General features: G+C 46.9%; 1 protein-coding gene across 1 annotated transcript in view; it reads left to right on the plus strand.

Moving 5' to 3' along the window:
* Positions 1–475: 475 nt before the first annotated feature.
* The window catches only part of BBOX1 (gamma-butyrobetaine hydroxylase 1), a 113357-nt gene continuing 91073 nt past the window's right edge, over positions 476–22759 (plus strand). The window contains exons 1-2 of the mRNA XM_066583222.1: positions 476–705; positions 3055–3473. Of these exons, the coding sequence (XP_066439319.1) occupies positions 3090–3473 (384 nt within the window). The 5' untranslated portion in view covers positions 476–705; positions 3055–3089. The remainder of the gene's footprint in view (positions 706–3054; positions 3474–22759) is intronic.

Below are 22759 nucleotides of genomic sequence, written 5' to 3' on the forward strand. Positions count from 1 at the left end.
TGTTTCCCTATTGGCCTCCTATTTATCGCTTCGCACTGCCTGAACTTGCGATATTTGTGTGATGCGTTCTCAACATTAGAAACTCCTATTGAGCGAGAAAATTGCAAGCGGCAGCGATGCAAGATTATTTTCAGGAAAAAACATCCCAAAAATGCGATTTTGCTGCAATTTTCTTGCAGCGATATCGTGATCGCTAGCGTGAAGGATCCCTAAATTACCGAGAACGACTGAATGATTGGTATTTAACCCGAACAATTAGTGAACGAGCCAACGAGGATCTTTACACCTGCATAAAGTGAAGAATGAATGAAAAGCGGACGATTTATCATTCGCTCTTTGGCTGCGTTTACGCTTTATTTTACGATAATCGTTGCATGTAAAAGGGCGTTTATTCCGGGCGTCTCGCTTCTGCAACCGGAATATAAGGACTCAATACAAAGGATGGAATGTCGCTGTTTGCATCTCTCCCTCCGGCTGCCCGTGGATTGTGCGCAGGCTGTAGGTGTCACGTTCCCAGAAGCCCAGGGCTGGATCTGATGTGGCTGCGATCCAATGACGGGGCCAGGAAAAATAATCTGCCGGCAAGAAGGAACAAGCGTGACGGGGAGGGACAGACGGGCAGACAAGAGGAGGCGACAATGTTGGGGGCATCTCATAGACCCCATTCTGTAATGCTGAGGTTCAGGAGGCTGTAAGGCTCAGAAGGTACCGTGCTCGTATTATGTTTCCAGCTCTCCGCTCTTACAATGCACTCACAGTGGGCAGGAAATGCTGTGGATGGGGGAGGGGGAGTCTCCGAACTAGAGAAGGGCTGTGTAATACAAGAAAAGTTGGGCTGCAGTACAGTCAGGCGGTGATCACATGCTCATTTGTTTTGTCTAAGGCCATGTTCACATTTGGCGCACATTTTCCGTGCGGACTCTTCGCATTGGAAAATCCGCAGTATTTGCAGTAGCAGCAAAGTGGATGAGATTTTGAAAATGTGCACTAAACCCGTGCGGAAATTGACAATTGGTGCAGAGTTAAAATCCACATTTGCTGCGGAATCCATCTCTTCTTAATGAAGGGGAGAATTCCGCACGAAAGTCAGTATCAAAATCAGCACCAAATGTAGCAGGTTTTGATGCAGACTTTCAGGCTGGCTTCACACCGGCGTAGGCACAAGTGCGCACGCCTCGACGCAACGTTTTTACTGTATTTTTTTTCTGCTCACATAGCATGTTCATTTGCGTGCAGCAAAAAAACGCACCGATTGTGCTTGCTAATTAGTTCCAGATGTGTTCTATTTGCAGCGCGCTTACGCAGTTTTTTGCGCATTTCCTAGCGTATTGCGCACGAATATGCAGGAAAATAGAGAATGTTTTCATTTTTTTGTGCAGTTGAAATACGCACGCAAATATGTGAATTTCATCTGTTTTTTTAGTAGACAAGAACTGCCTCCTTAACTTCTGGCACCGACACTTAACCCCTTAACGACCACCCATACGCCTTTTGACAGTGGCTATTAAGGAGCTTTATTCTGATGCACATGCCTTTTTATGGCACTGCTTCAGAAGCCTGTTATGGGTCTCCCATGCCAGGGGAACAGCCTGGCACTTGCTCAAACAGCGAGGACTGGAGAAACCTCCGATCCCTGCTGTTTAACACTTTACATGCTGCAGTCAATGTGAGCTCCGCATGTAAAAGGCTGACAAAAAAGTGGGTAGCTCCATCTATCACCCATTAGACCCCCATGAGATCATTGCAGGGTCCCAATGAGTTGCTGTGCCACCTTGAGGCTTAAATATGGCATGCAGGTCAACCAGCTACGGTGGCCTATAGGGCGAAGCTTCTGGGTGAGCTTCATAGGCATTATAATACACGGCTATATGTAAATATAGCAGTGTATTATATAAGACAGCATTCACACGGACGAGAATCTAGTACAAGGTTTACGAGACAAACAAAACTTGCCCAAATATGAACTCCGTTCTTTTGGATGGACTTATTCACATGACCAAAAATGGCAGCATAGGTACAAAAATAGCAAAACATAAAAAACCTGTATATATTTGGTATCATCAGAATCGGGTGTACCCAGAGAATAATGTTATCATTTCATCTGCTTTGCATGATGAACGCCAAAAGAATCAAATCTAAAACCTAAATGCCTGAATTTTGTTTTTTCAAAACCCTATTAAAATAAATCTAATAAAAGTTATATATTACATTATATGTGCCCAAAAATGATGTAAATAAAAAATACAACTTATCCTTCAAGTAACAATCTCCAATACAGCCACGTCGATGGAAAATGTAAAAAGTTATGGCTCTAGGAATGCAACAATGAAAAAAAACTAAGAAATTAGTGGTCATTAAGGCGTAAAAAGGCTTTGTCCTTAAGGGGTTAAGGCTAGATTCAAAGCAGTGCTATTCAATCAGTTGTTCAGCTCCCAGGAACCAAAGAACTAAAAAAAATCAGAAGTGCCCATGCCAAACCCAAGAGATGATAGATGGATTCCATTCACTAGAACGGGGTCCATCTGGCTTTCGGGAGGGATGCCCTGTGGTATTTAACCAGACAAAATTGGGCAATATGCTACACTGTTTCGTCCAGCATTTTGTGCCAAATCTGCACTAGAGGCTCCAAATCTGATGTCTAAGATGACAAGGAGTCCTTAGGTCCAGATTATAGCTTGTCCGCTGCCACCCATGTAATGCCAATATACGGATGTAGCCTACATGTATTATTCTGGCAACATGTCCATCACCTTCATCAAGTAATAATCAAGACAAATCTAATGAATAGAACTGTAGAACTTTCCATCTTGGAAAGATCTAGTAGACCAACATATGGGTAAATTCAATGGACAAGACCCCAAAAGCAGAATGGACTAGCTAAAATCAGCCAAGCAGTTGGTGGGGAAGGTTGTTATGGTATTTATACCTAAATCTACCATGTTCTTTGGGTCAAACTATTATTTGGCTTCATCATCCAATCAACATGTAGTAGACACATCTTTTTAGATTCATGTTCCTCTATCTTGGAGTAATGCAAATATTTATTTCCTTTAGAGTGGAATTCTAAGAATCGTGAAGGTTGGTACACAATGTGGGCTGCTGCAGCTAAACGCTTATTACGGAGCAAAGTCCAATTCTCTGTAGCAAACACATCACTAACAGTTCAAAGGAACAGACGTTCTTCTTGTAGTTCTCTGCTTTATTTCTCCCGCTGGCAGCACAGCAGTCCTGTATATGATCAGACTTGTCTCACCGAGGCCATGATCCGGAATGTCAAGGTTTTGGATGCTCAGCGCTTTGTCTGCGTGCACTGGGAGGATGGAGGACAAAGTCTGTACCCATATGTGTGGCTGAGAGATAACTGCCAGTGTCCTGAGTGCTTCCTTCAATCCGCAAAGGCAAGAAAACTCTCCATTGAGAATTTGGATGTGAACACCAGTCTAAGAAACGTTAATCTGACTGACGCAAATAAGGTACTTTTCATATGTTCATGAGATCATATTGATAGCATTTAGCCCTATAATCTCAATACTACTCAGTACTATTCTGATGCACAATGTATTATTTCATGGTCTAAGATTCTCGGTTCTCCCGGTTTTCCAGGTCGGTGGCAGCCTGGTAGACTTTGGGTTGGCCTAATTTCCAAGGATGGACCTAGGCCAAGCTCCACCAGAGAGGTCATATCCCTTTCTCCCCATATGCAGGCAGCTGGGACATAAGAGACCCGTGACCCAGTTTCAGCCGCACTGGTTCGGGTGAGAGTTGGGTCTTGAAATAGACCCGATTAGCAGCCATGGCCAGGAGGCTTTGGGAGTAGCTTACATAGTTAACGGGATTCATCACTGCTGATTAAAGTTGTTTTTTTTTAACAGGCAATGATTTGAACCGAGAAACTTAGTCCATTTACAGTGTACATTTTAGTCCGTGGGATTCGTTATAACTAGAGATGAGCGAATATACTCGTTTCGAGTAATTACTCGATCGAGCACCGCGATTTTCGAGTACTTCCGTACTCGGGTGAAAAGATCCGGGGGGAGGTGTGGCGGAGCGGGGGGTAGCAGCGGGGAACAGGGAGAAGCCCTCTCTCTCTCCCTCTCCCCCCCACTCCCCGCTGCAACCCCCCACTCACCCACGGCGCCCCCCGAATCTTTTCGCCCGAGTACGGAAGTACTCGAAAATCGCAGTGCTCGGGCAAAAAAGGGGCGTGGCAGAGTAGGTTCGGTCATCTCTAGTTATAACCAACAGCTAGTTTTGTTAGGACAGTCCTTAGGCCTGTTGACAAAGGATACCTGCAATAGTTCTGCACCCAGCTGACCAGGGCTGCTTTATTTTCAGGCCTACTGGCACGGGCTCAGCATGGTTGGAGGAGAGGGAAACTGTTGGCTTACTGACTTCCAGGCTTCCCGACTCTCCCCTATTCATTTCTTCCCTTCTGGAGGATCCTGGCCATGGGACTACTGCTGCTGCCCTGTAGCACAATTCAGGGGTGACTCCTCATCCTCTCGTTGAAGCATAGCAGCTTCCTCTACACACTACTACTTCCGGTACCTTCCCACTCAGTTTTGTTCCTCTATTACTGCCCCCTCTTAAACAGACAATACAATATCAATTAAACAATATTATTCTAACACAGAAACACAACATTTCTTAAGACCCATTTAGACACAACGATTAACGCTCAAAAGATGTCTTTTGAGCGACTTTAGAGCAATAATCGTTGTGTGCGTTACATGGCAAGATGATCGCTCAAACGTTGAGCGATCACCTTGTGCTCTGAGCAGGGGATGCAGAAGACAATCAGGGCCGCTTGTCTTCTGCATCCAGCTGTTCTCTGCTCGGAGCCCCCGGCTGTTATACAGGTGAGCGCTCCGAGCGGGGGATGCAGAAGACAAGCGGGGCCGTTTTCTATCCGTCCTGATCCTTGGGCTATTTCATTGTTACACAAGAATTGTGTAAATAAAGCCTCATGTGGCGTAGAGTGTTAAGGCAGCATAAATGCAGTCCTAAACTCCAGCTCATGACCTGAAGGTTGCAAGTTCAATCCCTGCATAGTTCACGTAGCTGGCTGAAGGTTGATTCTGCCTTCCAACGTTCTGAGGTCAGTAAAAGCTTGGTGGGGGGATGCATAACTGATTTATATATTTATTTTTAATTTTACCTGTCCAATATTAATCCGGGACCTCTGAATGCATTGATTGATTTAACAACATAATGTTTTTGGTATAACAATCTAGTCAAACATATCTGCATTATGAGCAATTCCCTAATGTATACCTTTGAGGTGATTCCCAGTGGCTTCTCTATAGCCTGTGTACAGAATATAGAGTGTATTATAGCAGGTTAAAGACTTTGTTCCATAGGTCGTCTGCTGTAAATGGCAGTAGGCGTGTTGATGGATTTAAGGGGCATACATATGGTTTAAAATTAGATAGTTTTAACTAAAACAGAGTTTTATTGGCCACATATATTAGTCAAAATACTTTCGACTGAATTGTCGGCTGGGAAGAAGAACAAAGATCCTCCAGATCAGGTAGAAGACCCATCCAGGGTAGGATTTTTGCCCAGGTGAAACATTTTTTCTTTTTTTTGAAAAATTTTCAATAGAAAGGAAATTTTACTACTGTGAGTGTTTGTGTAGTGATTTATGGATTAGTAATTTGTCTTCTAGTTATTTGGCAGTACAGTACATTTTAGGGCCATTTCATACTAGCGTTTTCACTTTCCGTGTAGTTGTTCCGTCTTGGGAGTAGCAAAATGAAAAGAAAGCATCTCAGCTTTCCTGCCCATAGAAAGGCATTGAAACAAAAAAAAAGACCTTCTGTTTCAGGGCAGTTTCAGACTAATGTGGTTTTCTCCTATTATGCGGCCATGATAATCACGGCTGCATAACAAGCCGAAACGAAACCATTAATTTTAGTGGTTTTGCTTTCACTAGGTCTTTTCTACGATTAACGGCCAAGAAAAGATAGGACTTGCTTTATCTTTTCTACGTGTAGTGAATACTACATGCGGAAAAGATCTGTCAGCACCTATTTTTCAAACTCCTGCGCTCTGGCACAGAGTTTGAAAAGCCGGAGAAGGGGAAGAAATTCCTCTCATTCAGGCGCAACTACACCCTGTTCTGGCTAATGTATTTGTGTCTATGCTCATCTGAAACCGCCCTCAATCTGTTTCTCAATTTTCCGTCTAGTTTTCATTTTTAGGCCATGTTAGTTTGTCCAGGCTCGGAAGGTCACTGTTATGGTGGCCATCCAAAACAGGTAGTGGAACTAAGTTGGCTGTTTGCCTTTTACCTGTCACTGCAAAAGGTCCCCGTGGTATTGTCTGTTAGACACTGGGGCCTTCCTCTCTACTCTACTGTATAGACTGATTGGGTGACAGGGAGGTGTGTCTTCTGGTTGGCCAATCAGCCATGGAGTATATTTAACTCAGACACACCCATTCCTGGGTGTAGGTCATTCTGTAGTCTAGCTGTGTGTGTGAGGATGTGTGCTGTGCAGCTCTCTGTCTGGATCCAGTTTGGTGTGAGTCTAGCTCTATGTTGTGTGAGATGGGTGTAGCTTGTTTGTTGATGTCTGAGTCTAGACTCTATGTTCTCTCGGTATTTGCCTGGATGCAGATCGGAATTCATTTTTGGTGGTGTTTGTTATCCTCCGACTATAGGTGTGTAAACACCTAAATCCCCTCCCTTCTGTAGAGGTGTGGACGCCTGAATCCCCAACCCGTCCATAGTGATGTTGATGCCTGAGTCCATTTTGTTCATAAGGGTGTGGACACCTGAATTGCTAGGGATAACTTTCCCTTTTATGTATGTCGGTGTGGTCCATTTTGGGGCCTTATGTCTTGGTGTGAACTCCTTTCTTCTTTTGTTCGTGTCGGCAATGTGGATAAGGTCTGCATGAGTGAAACAGTCACTTTAAATGGAGCAGAGCTGCGATACTAGCTAATAAGAACACCATGCTTTTTTGCTTCTGGAAGAAAGCAGCCATGGCTTCGAAGTCTGTACAACCACTTTAAGGCAAAAGCAATTGGAAATACAGAAACTTACACCATTTATTAAATAAATAAATCGAAGTTGACAATGGTGCATCTCCAGTATCTTCCGCTAAATGCGGTTTTCTTACCTATATAAATAATTTGCATAAAATCTATTCTACATAATGAAACAATAAAATAATCCACTTCTGACTAGTTACTTGTCTCCTGCACTAAACATTTATTTTACAAGGCAGACGGACACATGAAAGGAAACCGCGTATCCCTTTAAAGATAATCGTGATGAGAGTCCGCATCGGCTTTGATGCAATAATAGCTGTTGTTTTTTCTTCCTCTAATGGTGCATGTGGGTATTTACGTAATTAACCTAACCTGCTTTAAAGTAGCCATCATAGCATTGCAAATAGAGGAAATGAACAATTAACTTTGATTAATGAATATACTTTTGAAATTGCCTGCAACAGTCATATCAGTCCTTTGTACTGTACGATAAGAGAACTGGTCCATTTGGAGTTACTTTGAAGCAGAGGTCCTCAACTCCAGTCCTCAGGGACCACCAACAGGTCATGTTTTCAGGATATCCTATGGTGAGAACACCTGTGGCAATGTCTGAGGCACTGACAATAATTACATCACCTGTGCAACACTGAGGAAATCCTGAAAACATGACCTGTTGGCGGTCCCTGAGGACTGGAGTTTGGGGAACACTGCTTTAAAGGATTAAGTACATTATGTATTGTTTCTGTTGTCTCTAGTAAACTAAAGATCATCGGGAGACATGAAACAAAACTGGTCCAAACGTATGGTGCTGGACTTGGTAGACAATGGAGGCTGCAGTGCTTGCACAAGTGCCACTTAAAATAGCTGATTGGTGGGGGTTCCAGAAGTCGGACCCCCACCGATCGGATACTGATGATCTATTCTAAATCCCACCGATGTGGCTCACTTTTAAGGGGCAGGGCAACCCACCAGGCGGAATTGTATGTGGCGTCATTAATAGGGTATAAGCCGGCATGGTGCCCCACGCGTATCAGGGGGACTGTCACTTTTCTACGCCTTATCTATGTATAAGCTGTGACAAGGGGGTTCACTCGCCTCTGGATCACCGTCCACGCGGTTAGGGAGTGGCGCACCTTGCGTGAAAAAATGCTCAGCAGTCTGAAGTTTCTTTAAATCTGGCTCCTGCCAGCCTTTATTTACAGCACATCAAACACCATACACAGTCCATAAGGTTTTAGGGTTCACAACCCACAGGTTCCTGTCACTAACCCTTCCTGGGGCATCTGGAGGGCGTCTTCCTCCGTCAGACAGGGTGACAGACCCAATTAGTCCAATTCAAAGGCCATAAACACCCCTACTGGGTGTGAGGTTAGGGTTGTTGTCCCTGTCAACCTCAGGGCCTTTGCTGGTCCTCACTGGGCCCCAGCTTGCAGCCTGTCCTGCGCTGCTAAGCTGTAACTTCCCCCTTTGTTTCTGGCAGGAACTAGCTTATATGCAACCAATTCCCAGAACACCCATCAGGTGTTAACCCTATCTTATCCTTTTGCAGGTGTCAGAATGCCTATCTAGCACCCTCTGCAGGCGAGTCTGACACTGCCCTGCTACAAAGCTTGATACTAAACAGCCACTCACCACCAATATGTGGTAGTCATGTCAGTTTTTTTTTAAATCAGTATTTTGCACCTCTGCAATGCTCCTCCATATTGCAATTTGGCTAAGATGACCAGATTTTCCCAGGGTCAAAGCGGGACATAGGGGTGTGGTCAGGGGTGGGGCTTATTACAGCACATTATTTTACTTCTGTCATTATAAAAAGTACAGGGCCATTTCCAAAAAGACAGGGAGCAGATTCCACAGCATTTCTACATCCCAAAAAAGGCAAAGTCCTTACCATTGGTGATTTAGACTTGAAATACTATTCGGCGTACCCCCTCATTTTCTCCAAAGGCTTCCAGCTGTCAGCACTTCCTGGCTTCTGATTCCCCTCACCTCCTCCAAAGGTGTTTTTTGGATGCGGAAATGCTGCATAATTTGCCACAGAGTGGCCTCAGTAGTAATAGTGTCCCCCATATTAGCCTCAGTAGTAATAATAATCCCCACAGTGGCCTCAGTAGTAATAGTGTCCCCTATATTGGCCCCAGAAGTGATAGCGTCCCCCTGAGACCCATATACTTACCTCCTTCTTACCTTCATAGCATCGCTGCTCCTTTGCTTGGTGCTTCAGCGGGTGGCAGTGTTTGCGCCGGACACCTCCTCCCTTTTACTCTCCTCCTGCAGAACCAAAGAAGAGAAGTCAGGGGAGAAGGATCCTGGCTGGTAATAACCTTCACGGTGACCCAAAGTCCTGAAAGCAGACCAAAAGGCTGTCCTGCTTAAGGACTTTGGGGAAAGCGGGACACAGGGTCCCAAAGCAGGACTGTCCCACCTTAATTGGGACGCCACCTTAAATTTGTCTGTCTATATACTGATGGATGTGGTTCTATACCTGCCCTTGTATTTTGTATTAGTATATCAGTTAATATGGGCGCTGGCAATGATTTGTTTCTATCCTAAGGGCTTCTTCTGACAGATGTATTTGTATGCGTTTTTGCACACGCAAAATATATGTGCATAATTTGCAGAGAATAGAACCCATTGATGTCAATGAGTTATTCTTATTATTGCCTTTTGCATTGGCATTTCTTGCATATGCAAAAAAAATAGGACCTGCCCTATCTTTCTGCGTATTTCACAACAAAGATCCCATAGAAGTCTATGGAAGGTGCGCAAATCGCTGTGCAATTCCATGAAGAAGAGAACACATCTGAACCTCATTAGGCTAAATAGCCTTATGAAGTACAGTACTATACGCCAATAACGTGCAAATCAACCTTGTGCACTGCTCAAATGCATTGGACTGAGGCAAGTGTATTTCTGCATACAGTTGTCGAAGAAGACCTAGGTTTGAATTTCCATATACAAGTGTTTTAGCTATAGTATTTCTTTAATTGAATAAATGGGCAGATCCACACCTGTGATTTCACTGTGTTGAATGGTAAGGCCCGAAACCAATGATATCACCTGCAGTGTTCCCTTGTTGGCCGGAGTAGCCCGAGTGGGAACTCCGTCTTGGGTCACAGTGGTGGCTCCTCTGACCAGAGGGATGACGCATCCAGCAGACCAGATCCCTCAAAATGGTAGTCAACTGTAGGTAAGGTCTAAATGTCAGGTGACGCCAGTGCCTTACAGATGAAATGTAGTGTAGAAATAAAGAGTTTAGTCCAGTGAAACAATGGTAAACTGAAGACACACAGTTTACTTCATATCAGCAATCCAAAGATACAGTGAACAATTTGCAAATTAATATTTGATAACCGATGCAACAAATTCTTTGACAGTCAGAATAAGGTGTAATTTCTCTTCCCTCTACTCCCCTCAAGAAATCAGACTTCTGGGTTAGGATTCGAGCTTAGGATCTTAGTGGTTTTTCTTGTGGCGAAATGGAGGGTTTGGAGTGGGCCATGCTGTGGTTGTCACTAAATTCTGCTCTTGCAGGGACAAGATAACTCACAGTTGAAAATGGCCACTCTTCCTTCGGACTTCATGGGGTCTACCCTGACTTAGGCTCTTACCTAGCAGGGAGGAGCAAGACTCTCTGCCCACTCACTCCACGACCTGACTCCAGGCGTTTTCCTCTAGGGATTTCAGCCCGACTAAGGCCGAACCTGGGGGGCCCCAGCTCTGACAGGCTGGTACACCCTTGAACTCAATTTGCCTACATCTTCCCTCTTGCCTCTCCTTTCTTACTCTTTTCCTTCCCTGGCCTACGCTTAACCTAACTCCTCCCTCTAACTAATCCGAAGCTAGACAGCGATGACTGACAAGACACAGAACAGGTTAGGGTATACTAGGCATAGACGTACATAGGTTGGTCGACACCAACAATGACCTCTCTGTGAAATGGGGGAAGACAGTACACATGACTCTACAACAATTAACAACACAGAGACAAACATATAGACACATAAAGACATTCCACCTGAGGAAGCTAGATTAAGCGCTGTGGGGTCCCTAAGTCTGGGCCAACACACACTTATGACTGGATGCAAAATTCCAAGTGGGATGAAGTTGGCATCCAAGAAATGAATGCACTTGAGCATCAGCTACCAACCTAGGTAAAAGTTACAACGGTTCTCTGGTTTCAGGAAAAAATTCAGTCCTGGGAGGGGTGTATATTACCTGCACTTGTTCTGCTGATCCTCCAATCTGCCATTTCTGGGTCGCATTCTCGGCTGTCCAAGATTGCTGCAGCAATTATCTAACTATTTAATGCACACTGGGCACTACTCTCTGATTGATCAATGCTGATTACATGAACAGATATTGCAAACCAGAGTAGGTATAGTATATTAGTAGTCTAACACTAGCAATGTATCGTGTGAATTAGATAGTCTAAAGATTGTGTCAGCCATCTCAGATTACTGAAAACAGGACCTGAAAACAGTGGATAATTGGGACGGCAGAGAATAACAATTTCGGGCGATATATAACCCCCCCCCCCTCCCTTATGGTTATGGGGCACAATCTTGTGCCGAAACTGGAGGGTCACTTTAACGGGAAGTTTTACCTTTAAAACATTTATGGTGTCATTAGTAAGGGCCCCTGTTCTATTATCCCCACCTATTGCCAGTATGAGCAGGTTATGACATGCCTACAAGTGCAGAATCTTTTAGACTTTTGACTTTGTGTCGGAAGAGTGAACTTGGACCCGCTTTGCTACACACACTGATTTGGCTTAGGGATAATTCTGAAGGCAGCACTTGGGGAACTCTGGAGAGTTCCGGGATATCGCCAGCGCTAGCCCCATTGAAAAGAGATGGAGAATGCTGCTGACTTTTGCCACAGCTGTGACAGCTGTGGCAGAAGTCCGCGGCATGCTATCCCATTGCTTTCAATGGGATCGGCACTGCTGCCGATCCCATTGAAAGCACTGCTTTCTGGCAAGCCCCGCAGTATGATTATCGGGGAAGGGCTTGAAAAATAAGCCCTTCCCCAATAATCATCAATAAGTGGTAAAAAAAAAAAAAATTACTCCCCTCTCCAGCGCTCAGATGCGTCTTCCGGCTGGCTCCCCTTCACTGCTGTTAAGCTCTTTCAGCAGACGGGGATTTAAAAATCCCCGCCTCCTGAAAGGGCTGTGCTGATTGGCTGAGGGCTCAGCCAATAGCAGCTAGTGCTTAGCTATTGGCTGAGCACTCAGCCAATGACAGATAGTCCTTAGCTATTCATTCATGAATAGCAATATCTTAGCTATTAGAGAGGTGAGTAATTTTATTTTTTATTTTTTTACCACTTATAAGTGGTTATTGATGATTATCGGGGAAGGGCTTATATTTCAAGCCCTTCCCCGATAATCATACTGCGGGGCTTGCCAGAAAGCAGTGCTTTCAATGGGATCGGCAGCAGTGCCGATCCCATTGAAAGCAATTGGATAGCATGCCGCGGACTTCTGCCACAGCTGTGGCAGAAGTCCGCGGCATTCTCCATCTCTTTTCACTGGGGCTAGTGCTGCTGCCGCTGGCCCCATTGGAAGCACTAGCGATATGCCGGTTCTATTCCGACGTCTTTCTTGCTCTGCGAGACGAGAGTTTTCCCGTGCTCTCGCAGCGCAAGAAAGAAAAAATCGCCAGTGGGTGTCCACCCTAAGTGGTAGCTAACAATGCACAAAGCTAAGGTGCAGTACCTGAGGATGTAGACTGAGATGAAACTGGTAGATAAGAGGAAGGCAGGCAGCATAAAGGTCAATATGGAGAACAGGTGCAAGGTCAGTACTAGGAGAGCAGGTTCAGTATGGTAAACTATTTAGATCAGGTCAGGCGGCTGGCAGTAAGAGTAGACCAAGTTCAAGAATAGAGAAATCAGAATAGTCAGAAAACAGGCTGAAATTAGATTACTAGGAAACACAGGAATCACAAGAAACAGGCTAATATAGCAGGAAAAGACCTAATTGCTTAGGCTGCTTCTCTAGGGGGAGGGTGCCTAATATATGTTAGTGAAATGTTCTATCATATGTGTAGCCATTTTGTAAGCAAGCTTTTTCCGAGTAACTGACTACTCGGACGAAAAGATTCGGGGGGGCGCCGTGGGTGAGCTGGGGGGTTGCAGAGGGGAGTGGGGGGTTGGGGGGGAGAGAGAGAGAGCTCCCCCCTGTTTCCCACTGCTACATACCGCTCCACCACGCCGCCGCCCCCCAGCGCCCCCCGAATCTTTTCGTCCGAGTAGTCAGTTACTCAGAAAAAGGGGTGCTTGAGTGCAAAAACACCCGAATCGAGTATGCTCGCTCATCTCTAATATTAAATGATTTTTTATTAAACCTTGAGTGAATCACTAAGGCTTTTGTTCCAGAAGATAACTATATGGCCTTTAGACTGGCCGGCGGGTCAAACTGACATGTTCACATATGTTCCTAAACATTCTCTCAAAACAAACTTATTGTTTAGAGAGAATGTTCCAAGAAGTTAATCATGTATGGTCACCTCTGCGCCTGCGTGCGTTTGGTTGGCATTTTAGATGTTAAATCCTTTATCTTCTATATTTTTATATTGTTTATGTTCTTTGATCAATGGTAACAAATTATTTATAATAGTTTTGAATTATTGTAATTGAGCATGTGACTCTATAAAGGGGCTGCTTGTCACTCCATTAAACGGATTACTTTGGATCACATTTCATGCTGTGTGATTTGATGTTAGTCTTCTGAGCTCATCTTACCTCTAATAATTGAATTTGGACCCTAATAGCATATTGTATAGCAAATATTGGTTTGCACCAACATATAGCAGACCTGACAGCTGATAGGTGGAGAACATTTTTGGGAAGCTCACTCTGGCCCTTTAAGAAGGTGAGCTGGGGCGCACACGTCTTCCTGGTAGAGACAAAAGACCCCATGGAGAAGTGAATATGACATGATCTGCGAGAGTGGGGATGTAAATAGCTACCCTGGAGCCATGGGAATAGCGAATAACTGTGCCATGACACTTGGGAATTATCGATTCTCTAAGTCTGTAGTTGACAATCTCCCATCAACTATAGTGCACATTACAATTATACTGCAGTGAATGAGAGAGTTCTGATTGCAGACTCCAACTACAGAGAGCTCCAAGTCAGAAAACAAAGAGGCAGGGGCGTAACTATAGGGGATGCAGGGGATGCGGTTGCACCCAGGCCCAGGAGCCTTAGGGGGCCCATCAGTGCACTCTTCTCCATATAGGGAGCCTAGTACTATGCATAAAGCATTACACTTGGGGGCCCTGTTCAGATTTTGTATCGGGGCCCAGAAGCTTCAAGTTACGCCTCTGCAAAGAGGGGTGGGCCCTGTCTGCACCAGTGACACGTTAGAAGATGTTAACATTGAACCTTCTCTTAAGTTGAACATACTAATTAAATTTAATTCAATCAACATTTAACGGACATTTATTAGTCTTGGGTCATCGTAAAGCTACCTTTATACAGGATGACTGTTGGACGCATAATGCCAGGAAGCTGTCCCTCCGCCTATGGCTCTTATAGTTTCACACATGAGCGATAGTCATTCGGGTAATGGAGGTGGAGTAGTCGGAGATCTCTTCCGGCTGCCCGACTCCATTCACTGCAAACAAGCCATGGTTCATAGATGAATGAGTGCCTTTCTATATGGACCTTAAGTCACTTGGTTTTTAGGTAAGTTAAAAAGGTTGGCCCTTAGGTGAGCTAAAAACCAAGCGACTCCGAAAAGTAAGAGTTTTCTTGCTCAGTGCCATGCCGGTGGCTATGTGTACACAAGACAACTATCATCCAAATTTGCTGTTTCCAGTGATTATTCAGGCAAGAATCGTCCCTTGTAAAGATACCTTACATAGTATTTTGTGAGGGAAACAAAATTATAGAATAATCAGTTGATATGGTTGAAATCAGTTATTATGGTTAACTTTATCTAATGAGTATTATCAGCATTAACCCTTTCCAATCCACTGTCTGACCTCCTAAGACATTATGATTTAAGGCTGTACAGCTCAGATGTTGGAAGACATCCGTTGGGGTTCTCTTACTGTATATTGCCAGCCTCTCTGCTGTCGGAGCCTATCCAACATGTCGCCTCATGCAGTACTGGCTTCAGCCAGCATATAGTGCCGTTGTATAATGGCAGAAAAAGAGTAAGCCCCCTAGGAAAACCAGCATACAAATTGGATTGAAAAGGGTTAAATTGATCAAAAGAAGGATAAAATGTTATTCAGTATGTGAAATCCATGTGGATTCTAGGACTTCACCCCTCCTATAGTAATGCCTAGATTACTCTTATTCATACTGCTCTAAAACAAAAGTTTAGTCCATGCTAACTTGACCCCTTGATGTTTTAAAGATCCATCATCATCGTAAAACTGTCATTTTTGCCTTGTGAATGTGCAACTCATCTTTATGAGGTCCATCTGTTTCGAAAACTAACACATTCATAGGAATGTCACTTAATGTTAGAATCAGGTCCCCTTGGGTCCTCCATAAAATCACAACTGATGCATTCTGAAGTCAAAGACGAGCCCTTTAACCCTAACCCACTTTCAAAAGTCATACCATATAGTAATTCTCAAAATATATAGTAACAGTAGATGACCTATTGTTAGTATTCTTATTTTTGCCCATTTATTCAAAACCTCGGCTTAATATGAAGAGTGGGATGAAGCTACTGGTTGGGTCGGCCATTAATCATTTTTTTAAAGGCTGTATTAAAAAGTAATAAATACTAAGAAAACTAGAACATTAAAGTAATCGGCTGAGATTTATGAAGAAGGGGAAATGTTCTCCAACTTTTTTTTATGAACACGGAAACTGGTAAAAGGTTCAAGACAGCTGCCTCAACCAACCTGATACTTCACACACAAGAGAACGCAGCGCATGGACACCTGTTATGGATTAACAGGGCAGAAGATCACAAAATAATATATCCTGTCTGAGATTTACAGCATAGGTTCCTATGGGAAAATACCAGAAACTGGTAAAAAAAAATGTTGCTTGGTCATATTGAAGGTATTGAAATGTATTCGCATTGCAGCAATGCTAATGACATCATTTAACCCCTTGAGTGGCAGGTTTCCTACCACCCTGTCGTGCCCACCAGGGCAGGTTTTTTAAAATGGTCTAATCATTGAATTTCAACTAGTTTTGCAGTTGCGTCTCAAGAGCCATAACTTTTTCATTTTTCCATTGACATGGCCATATGAGGGCTTGTTTTTTGCGGGACAAGTTGTGATTTTTGAAACAGGGGGGAGGAAAAAAAGAAAAAAAGGGGCCATGTCATTAAGGGGTTTAATAATGTATTAACTTCCTTCTCTGGGTCATTACGACGCACAAGGATACCACATGTGTGATTGTATTTTTGATTTTTTACAAAGTAAAGGGAGACAAGTGTTTTGTTTTTTTTTTAATTTTTTTTTTGCCCCTTTAGGGGACTTCCACAGGGACCCATCAGGACCCCTGATCACATTCCGGGGGTCCGATGGTGACAGCCCTTTACATGCTGCAGTGACAACCCTTTACATGCTGCAGTCACATAGACTGCAGCATGTAAAGGGTTAACACTAGAGATGAGCGAACACCAAAATGCTCGGGTGTTCGTTATTCGAAACGAACTTCCCGCGATGTTCGAGGGTTCGTTTCGAATAACGAACCCCATTGAAGTCAATGGGCAACTGGAGCATTTTTGTATTTCGCCGATGCTCGCTAAGGTTTTCATGTGTGAAAATCTGGGCAATTCAAGAAAGTGATGGGAACGACACAGCAACGGATAGGGCAGGCGAGGGGCTACATGTTGGGCTGCATCTCAAGTTCACAGGTCCCACTATTAAGCCACAATACCGGCAAGAGTGGGCCCCCCCCCCTCCCAACAACTTTTACTTCTGAAAAGCCCTCATTAGCATGGCATACCTTTGCTAAGCACCACACTACCTCCAACAAAGCACAATCACTGCCTGGATGACACTCCGCTGCCACTTCTACTGGGTTACATGCTGCCCAACCGCCCCCCCTCCCCCCCACAGCGCACACCAAAGTGTCCCTGCGCAGCCTTCAGCTGCCCTCATGCCACACCCCGCTCATGTCTATTTAGAAGTGCGTCTGCCATGAGGAGGAACCGCAGGCACACACTGCAGAGGTTGGCACGGCTAGGCAGCGACCCTCTTTAAAAGGGGCGGGGCGATAACCCACAATGCTGTACAGAAGCAATGAGAAATAGAATCCTGTGCCACCGCCATCAGGAGCTGCACACGTGGGCATAGCAATGGGGAACCTATGTGCCACACACTATTCATTCTGTCAAGGTGTCTGCATGCCCCAGTCAGACCGCGGTTTTTAATTCATAGACACAGGCAGGTACAACTCCCTATTGTGAAGTCCCTGTGGACCCACAGCATGGGTGGCTCCCTGGAACCCACCGGCGGTACACAAAAATATCCCATTGCATTGCCCAACACAGCTGAGGTAGTAATGTCGTGCTTAATGCAGGTGGGCTTCGGCCCACACTGCATGCCCCAGTCAGACTGGGGTTCTTTTCAAGTGTACAGATGTAGTAAAAACTCCGTGTGCACCTACAGCATGGGTGGCCCCCTGGAACCCACCGGCGGTACACAAAAATATCCCATTGCATTGCCCAACACAGCTGAGGTAGTAATGTCGTGCTTAATGCAGGTGGGCTTCGGCCCACACTGCATGCCCCAGTCTGACTGGGGTTCTTTTCAAGTGTACAGATGTAGTAAAAACTCCGTGTGCACCTACAGCATGGGTGGGTGCCAGGAAGCCACCGGCGGTACATAGAAATATCCCATTGCATTGCCCAACACAGCTGAGGTAGTAATGTCGTGCTTAATGCAGGTGGGCTTCGGCCCACACTGCATGCCCCAGTCAGACTGGGGTTCTTTTCAAGTGTACAGATGTAGTAAAAACTCTGTGTGCACCTACAGCATGGGTGGCTCCCTGGAACCCACCGGCGGTACACAAAAATATCCCATTGCATTGCCCAACACAGCTGAGGTAGTAATGTCGTGCTTAATGCAGGTGGGCTTCAGCCCACACTGCATGCCCCAGTCTGACTGGGGTTCTTTTCAAGTGTACAGATGTAGTAAAAACTCCGTGTGCACCTACAGCATGGGTGGGTTCCAGGAAGCCACCGGCGGTACATAGAAATATCCCATTGCATTGCCCAACACAGCTGAGGTAGTAATGTCGTGCTTAATGCAGGTGGGCTTCGACCCACACTGCATGCCCCAGTCAGACTGGGGTTCTTTTCAAGTGTACAGATGTAGTAAAAACTCTGTGTGCACCTACAGCATGGGTGGGTGCCAGGAAGCCACCGGCGGTACATAGAAATATCCCATTGCATTGCCCAACACAGCTGAGGTAACGTCAGCTGTAATGCAGGTGGGCTAAAAATTCATTTGATTACACTGTAGGCGAGGGCCCACAAAAATTGCTGTATCAACAGTACTAATGTACATCCAAAAAATTGGCCATGGCCAGCCAAGGGGGCAGGTGAAACCCATTAATCGCTTTGGTTAATGTGGCTTAAGTGGTAACTAGGCCTGGAGGCAGCCCAGTGTAACGAAAAATTGGTTCAAGTTAAAGTTCCAATGCTTTTCAGCGCATTGAAACTTTTAAAAATTGTTCAGAAAAATTATTTGAGTGAGCCTTGTGGCCCTAAGAAAAATTGCCCGTTCAGCGTGATTACGTGAGGTTTCAGGAGGAGGAGCAGGAGGAGGAATATTAGACACAGATTGATGAAGCAGAAATGTCCCCGTTTTGGATGGTGAGAGAGAACGTAGCTTCCATCCGCGGGTGCAGCCTACGTATTGCTTACGTATCGCTGCTGTCCGCTGGTGGAGAACAGAAGTCTGGCGAAATCCAGCCTTTGTTCATCTTGATGAGTGTTAGCCTGTCGGCACTGTCGGTTGACAAGCGGCTACGCTTATCTGTGATGATTCCCCCAGCCGCACTAAACACCCTCTCCGACAAGCCGCTAGCCGCAGGACAAGCAAGCACCTCCAGGGCATACAGCGCGAGGTCAGGCCACGTGTCCAGCTTCGACACCCAGTAGTTGTAGGTGGCAGAGGCGTCACGGAGGACGGTCGTGCGATCGGCTACGTACTCCCTCACCATCCTTTTACAGTGCTCCCGCCGACTCAGCCGTGACTGGGGAGCGGTGACACAGTCTTGGTGGGGAGCCATAAAGCTGGCCAGGCCCTTAAAGACTGTTGCACTGCCTGGGATGTACATGCTGCTCGATCTCCGCACCTCCCCTGCTACCTTGCCCTCGGTACTGCGCCTTCTGCCACTAGCGCTGTCGGCTGGGAATTTTACCATCAGCTTGTCCGCAAGGGTCCTGTGGTATAGCAACACTCTCGAACCCCTTTCCTCTTCGGGAATGAGAGTGGGCAGGTTCTCCTTATAGCGTGGGTCGAGCAGTGTGTACACCCAGTAATCCGTTGTGGCCAGAATGCGTGCAACGCGAGGGTCACGAGAAAGGCATCCTAACATGAAGTCAGCCATGTGTGCCAGGGTACCTGTACGCAACACATGGCTGTCTTCACTAGGAAGATCACTTTCAGGATCCTCCTCCTCCTCCTCCTCCTCCTCCTCCTCCTCCTCAGGCCATACACGCTGAAAGGATGACAGGCAATCAGCCGGTGTACCGTCAGCAGCGGGCCAAGCTGTCTCTTCCCCCTCCTCCTCATCCTCCTCATGCTCCTCCTCCTCCTCCTGTACGCGCTGAGAAATAGACAGGAGGGTGCTCTGACTATCCAGCGACATACTGTCTTCCCCCGCCCCCGTTTCCGAGCGCAAAGCAGCTGCCTTTATGCTTTGCAGGGAATTTCTCAAGATGCATAGCAGAGGAATGGTGACGCTAATGATTGCAGCATCGCCGCTCACCACCTGGGTAGACTCCTCAAAATTACCAAGGACATGGCAGATGTCTGCCAACCAGGCCCACTCTTCTGAAAAGAATTGAGGAGGCTGACTCCCACTGCGCCGCCCATGTTGGAGTTGGAATTCGACTATAGCTCTACGCTGTTCATAGAGCCTGGCCAACATGTGGAGCGTAGAGTTCCACCGTGTGGGCACGTCGCACAGCAGTCGGTGCACTGGCAGCTTAAAGCGATGTTGCAGGGTGCGCAGGGTGGCAGCGTCCGTGTGGGACTTGCGGAAATGTGCGCAGAGCCGGCGCGCCTTTACGAGCAGGTCTGACAAGCGTGGGTAGCTTTTCAGAAAGCGCTGAACCACCAAATTAAAGACGTGGGCCAGGCATGGCACGTGCATGAGGCTGCCGAGCTGCAGAGCCGCCACCAGGTTACGGCCGTTGTCACACACGACCATGCCCGGTTGGAGGCTCAGCGGCGCAAGCCAGCGGTCGGTCTGCTGTGTCAGACCCTGCAGCAGTTCGTGGGCCGTGTGCCTCTTATCTCCTAAGCTGAGTAGTTTCAGCACGGCCTGCTGACGCTTGCCCACCGCTGTGCTGCCACACCGCGCGACACCGACTGCTGGCGACATGCTGCTGCTAACACATCTTGATTGCGAGACAGAGGTTGCGGAGGAGGAGGAGGGTGCTTTAGTGGAGGAAGCATACACCTCCGCAGATACCACCACTGAGCTGGGGCCCGCAATTCTGGGGGTGGGTAGGACGTGAGCGGTCCCAGGCTCTGACTCTGTCCCAGCCTCCACTAAATTCACCCAATGTGCCGTCAGGGAGATGTAGTGGCCCTGCCCGCCTGTGCTTGTCCACGTGTCCGTTGTTAAGTGGACCGTGGCAGTAACCGCGTTGGTGAGGGCGCGTACAATGTTGCAGGAGACGTGGTCGTGCAGGGCTGGGACGGCACATCGGGAAAAGTAGTGGCGACTGGGAACTGAGTAGCGCGGGGCCGCCGCCTCCATGATACTTTTGAAGGACTCCGTTTCCACAACCCTATACGGCAGCATCTCAAGGCTGATGAATTTTGCTATGCGGACGGTTAACGTTTGAGCGAGCGGGTGCGTGGCGGCGTACTTGCGCTTGCGCTCCAACAGTTGCGCAAGCGACGGCTGGACGGTGCGCTGAACTACACTGGTGGATAGGGCCGAGGACAGCGGAGGTGAGGGTGTGGGTGCAGGCCATGAGGCGGTAGTGCCCGTGTCCTGAGAGGGGGGTTGCATCTCAGTGGCAGGTTGGGGCACAGGGGGAGAGGCAGGGGTGCAAACCGGAGGCGGTGAACGGCCTTCGTCCCACCTTGTGGGGTGCTTGGCCATCATATGTCTGCGCATGCTGGTGGTGGTGAGGCTGTTGGTGTTGGCTCCCCGGCTGAGCTTTGCGCGACAAAGGTTGCACACCACTGTTCGTCGGTCGTCAGGCGTCTCTGTGAAAAACTGCCAGACCTTAGAGCACCTCGGCCTCTGCAGGGTGGCATGGCGCGAGGGTGCGCTTTGGGAAACAGTTGGTGGATTATTCGGTCTGGCCCTGCCTCTACCCCTGGCCACCGCACTGCCTCTTGCAACCTGCCCTGCTGCTGCCCGTGCCTCCCCCTCTGAAGACCTGTCCTGTGTAGGCGTTGCACACCAGGTGGGGTCAGTCACCTCATCTTCCTGCTGCTCTTCCTCCGAATCCTCTGTGCGCTGCTCCCTCGGACTTACTGCCCTTACTACTACCTCACTGCAAGACAACTGTGTCTCATCGTCATCGTCCTCCTCACACACAGAAAGTTCTTGAGACAGTTGGCGGAAGTCCCCAGCCTCTTCCCCCGGACCCCGGGAACTTTCGAATGGTTGGGCATCAGTGACGATAAACTCCTCTGGTGGGAGAGGAACCACTCCTGCCCAATCTAAGCAGGGGCCCGAGAACAGTTCCTGGGAGTGTTCCCGCTCCTGAGCAGGTGTCATTGTAGCGGAGTGAGGAGGCTGGGAGGAAGGAGGAGCAGCAGACAGAGGATTCTGATTTGCAGCAGTGGACGGCGCAGAACTGCGGGTGGACGATAGGTTGCTCGAAGCACTTACTGCCATCCAGGACAGGACCTGCTCACACTGCTCATTTTCTAATAACCGTCTCCCGCATGGACCCATTAATTGGGCGATGAATGTGGGGACGCCAGAAACGTGCCTCTCTCCTAATCGCGCAGCAGTCGGCTGCGACACACCTGGATCAGGAGCTCGGCCTGTGCCCACACCCTGACTTGGCCCTCCGCGTCCTCGGCCGCGTCCACGTCCTCTAGGCCTACCCCTACCCCTCAGCATGCTGTATTACCAGTGATTTGATTTCACAGGCAGGAAATAAATTGGCGCAAGACTGCAGGCCAAATATAATTTTTTCCCTTTTTTGAAAACGAAAGGCCCCACTGCCTCTATTGAATGAATAATCTAAGTTTAATAACTGTGCTGTGTCCCTGCTAATGTGTCACAGAACTTGAGGGTAGCAGAGTTATTAACTGTGGCAGAGCAGGTATTTTTTTCCCAATTAAGGAAAGCAAATGGCGAAGCCAGCAGTAAACCGTAGCTGGGTGCGTCTGATTTTTTAACGTTGTACACGCAGCTCACACGTGTCCACAGCCCTTAGGACGGACAGAGGCAGGACAAATAGATTTCGTTTCCCTTTTTTTACACCAAAAGGACCCACTGCCTCTATTGAATGAATAATCTAAGATTAATAACTGTGCTGTGTCCCTGCTAATGTGTCACAGAACTTGAGGGTAGCAGAGTTATTAACTCTGGCAGAGCAGGTATTTTTTTCCCAATTAAGGAA

This window comes from Eleutherodactylus coqui, chromosome 11 (assembly GCF_035609145.1).
Source record: "Eleutherodactylus coqui strain aEleCoq1 chromosome 11, aEleCoq1.hap1, whole genome shotgun sequence".
Lineage (NCBI taxonomy): Eukaryota > Metazoa > Chordata > Amphibia > Anura > Eleutherodactylidae > Eleutherodactylus > Eleutherodactylus coqui.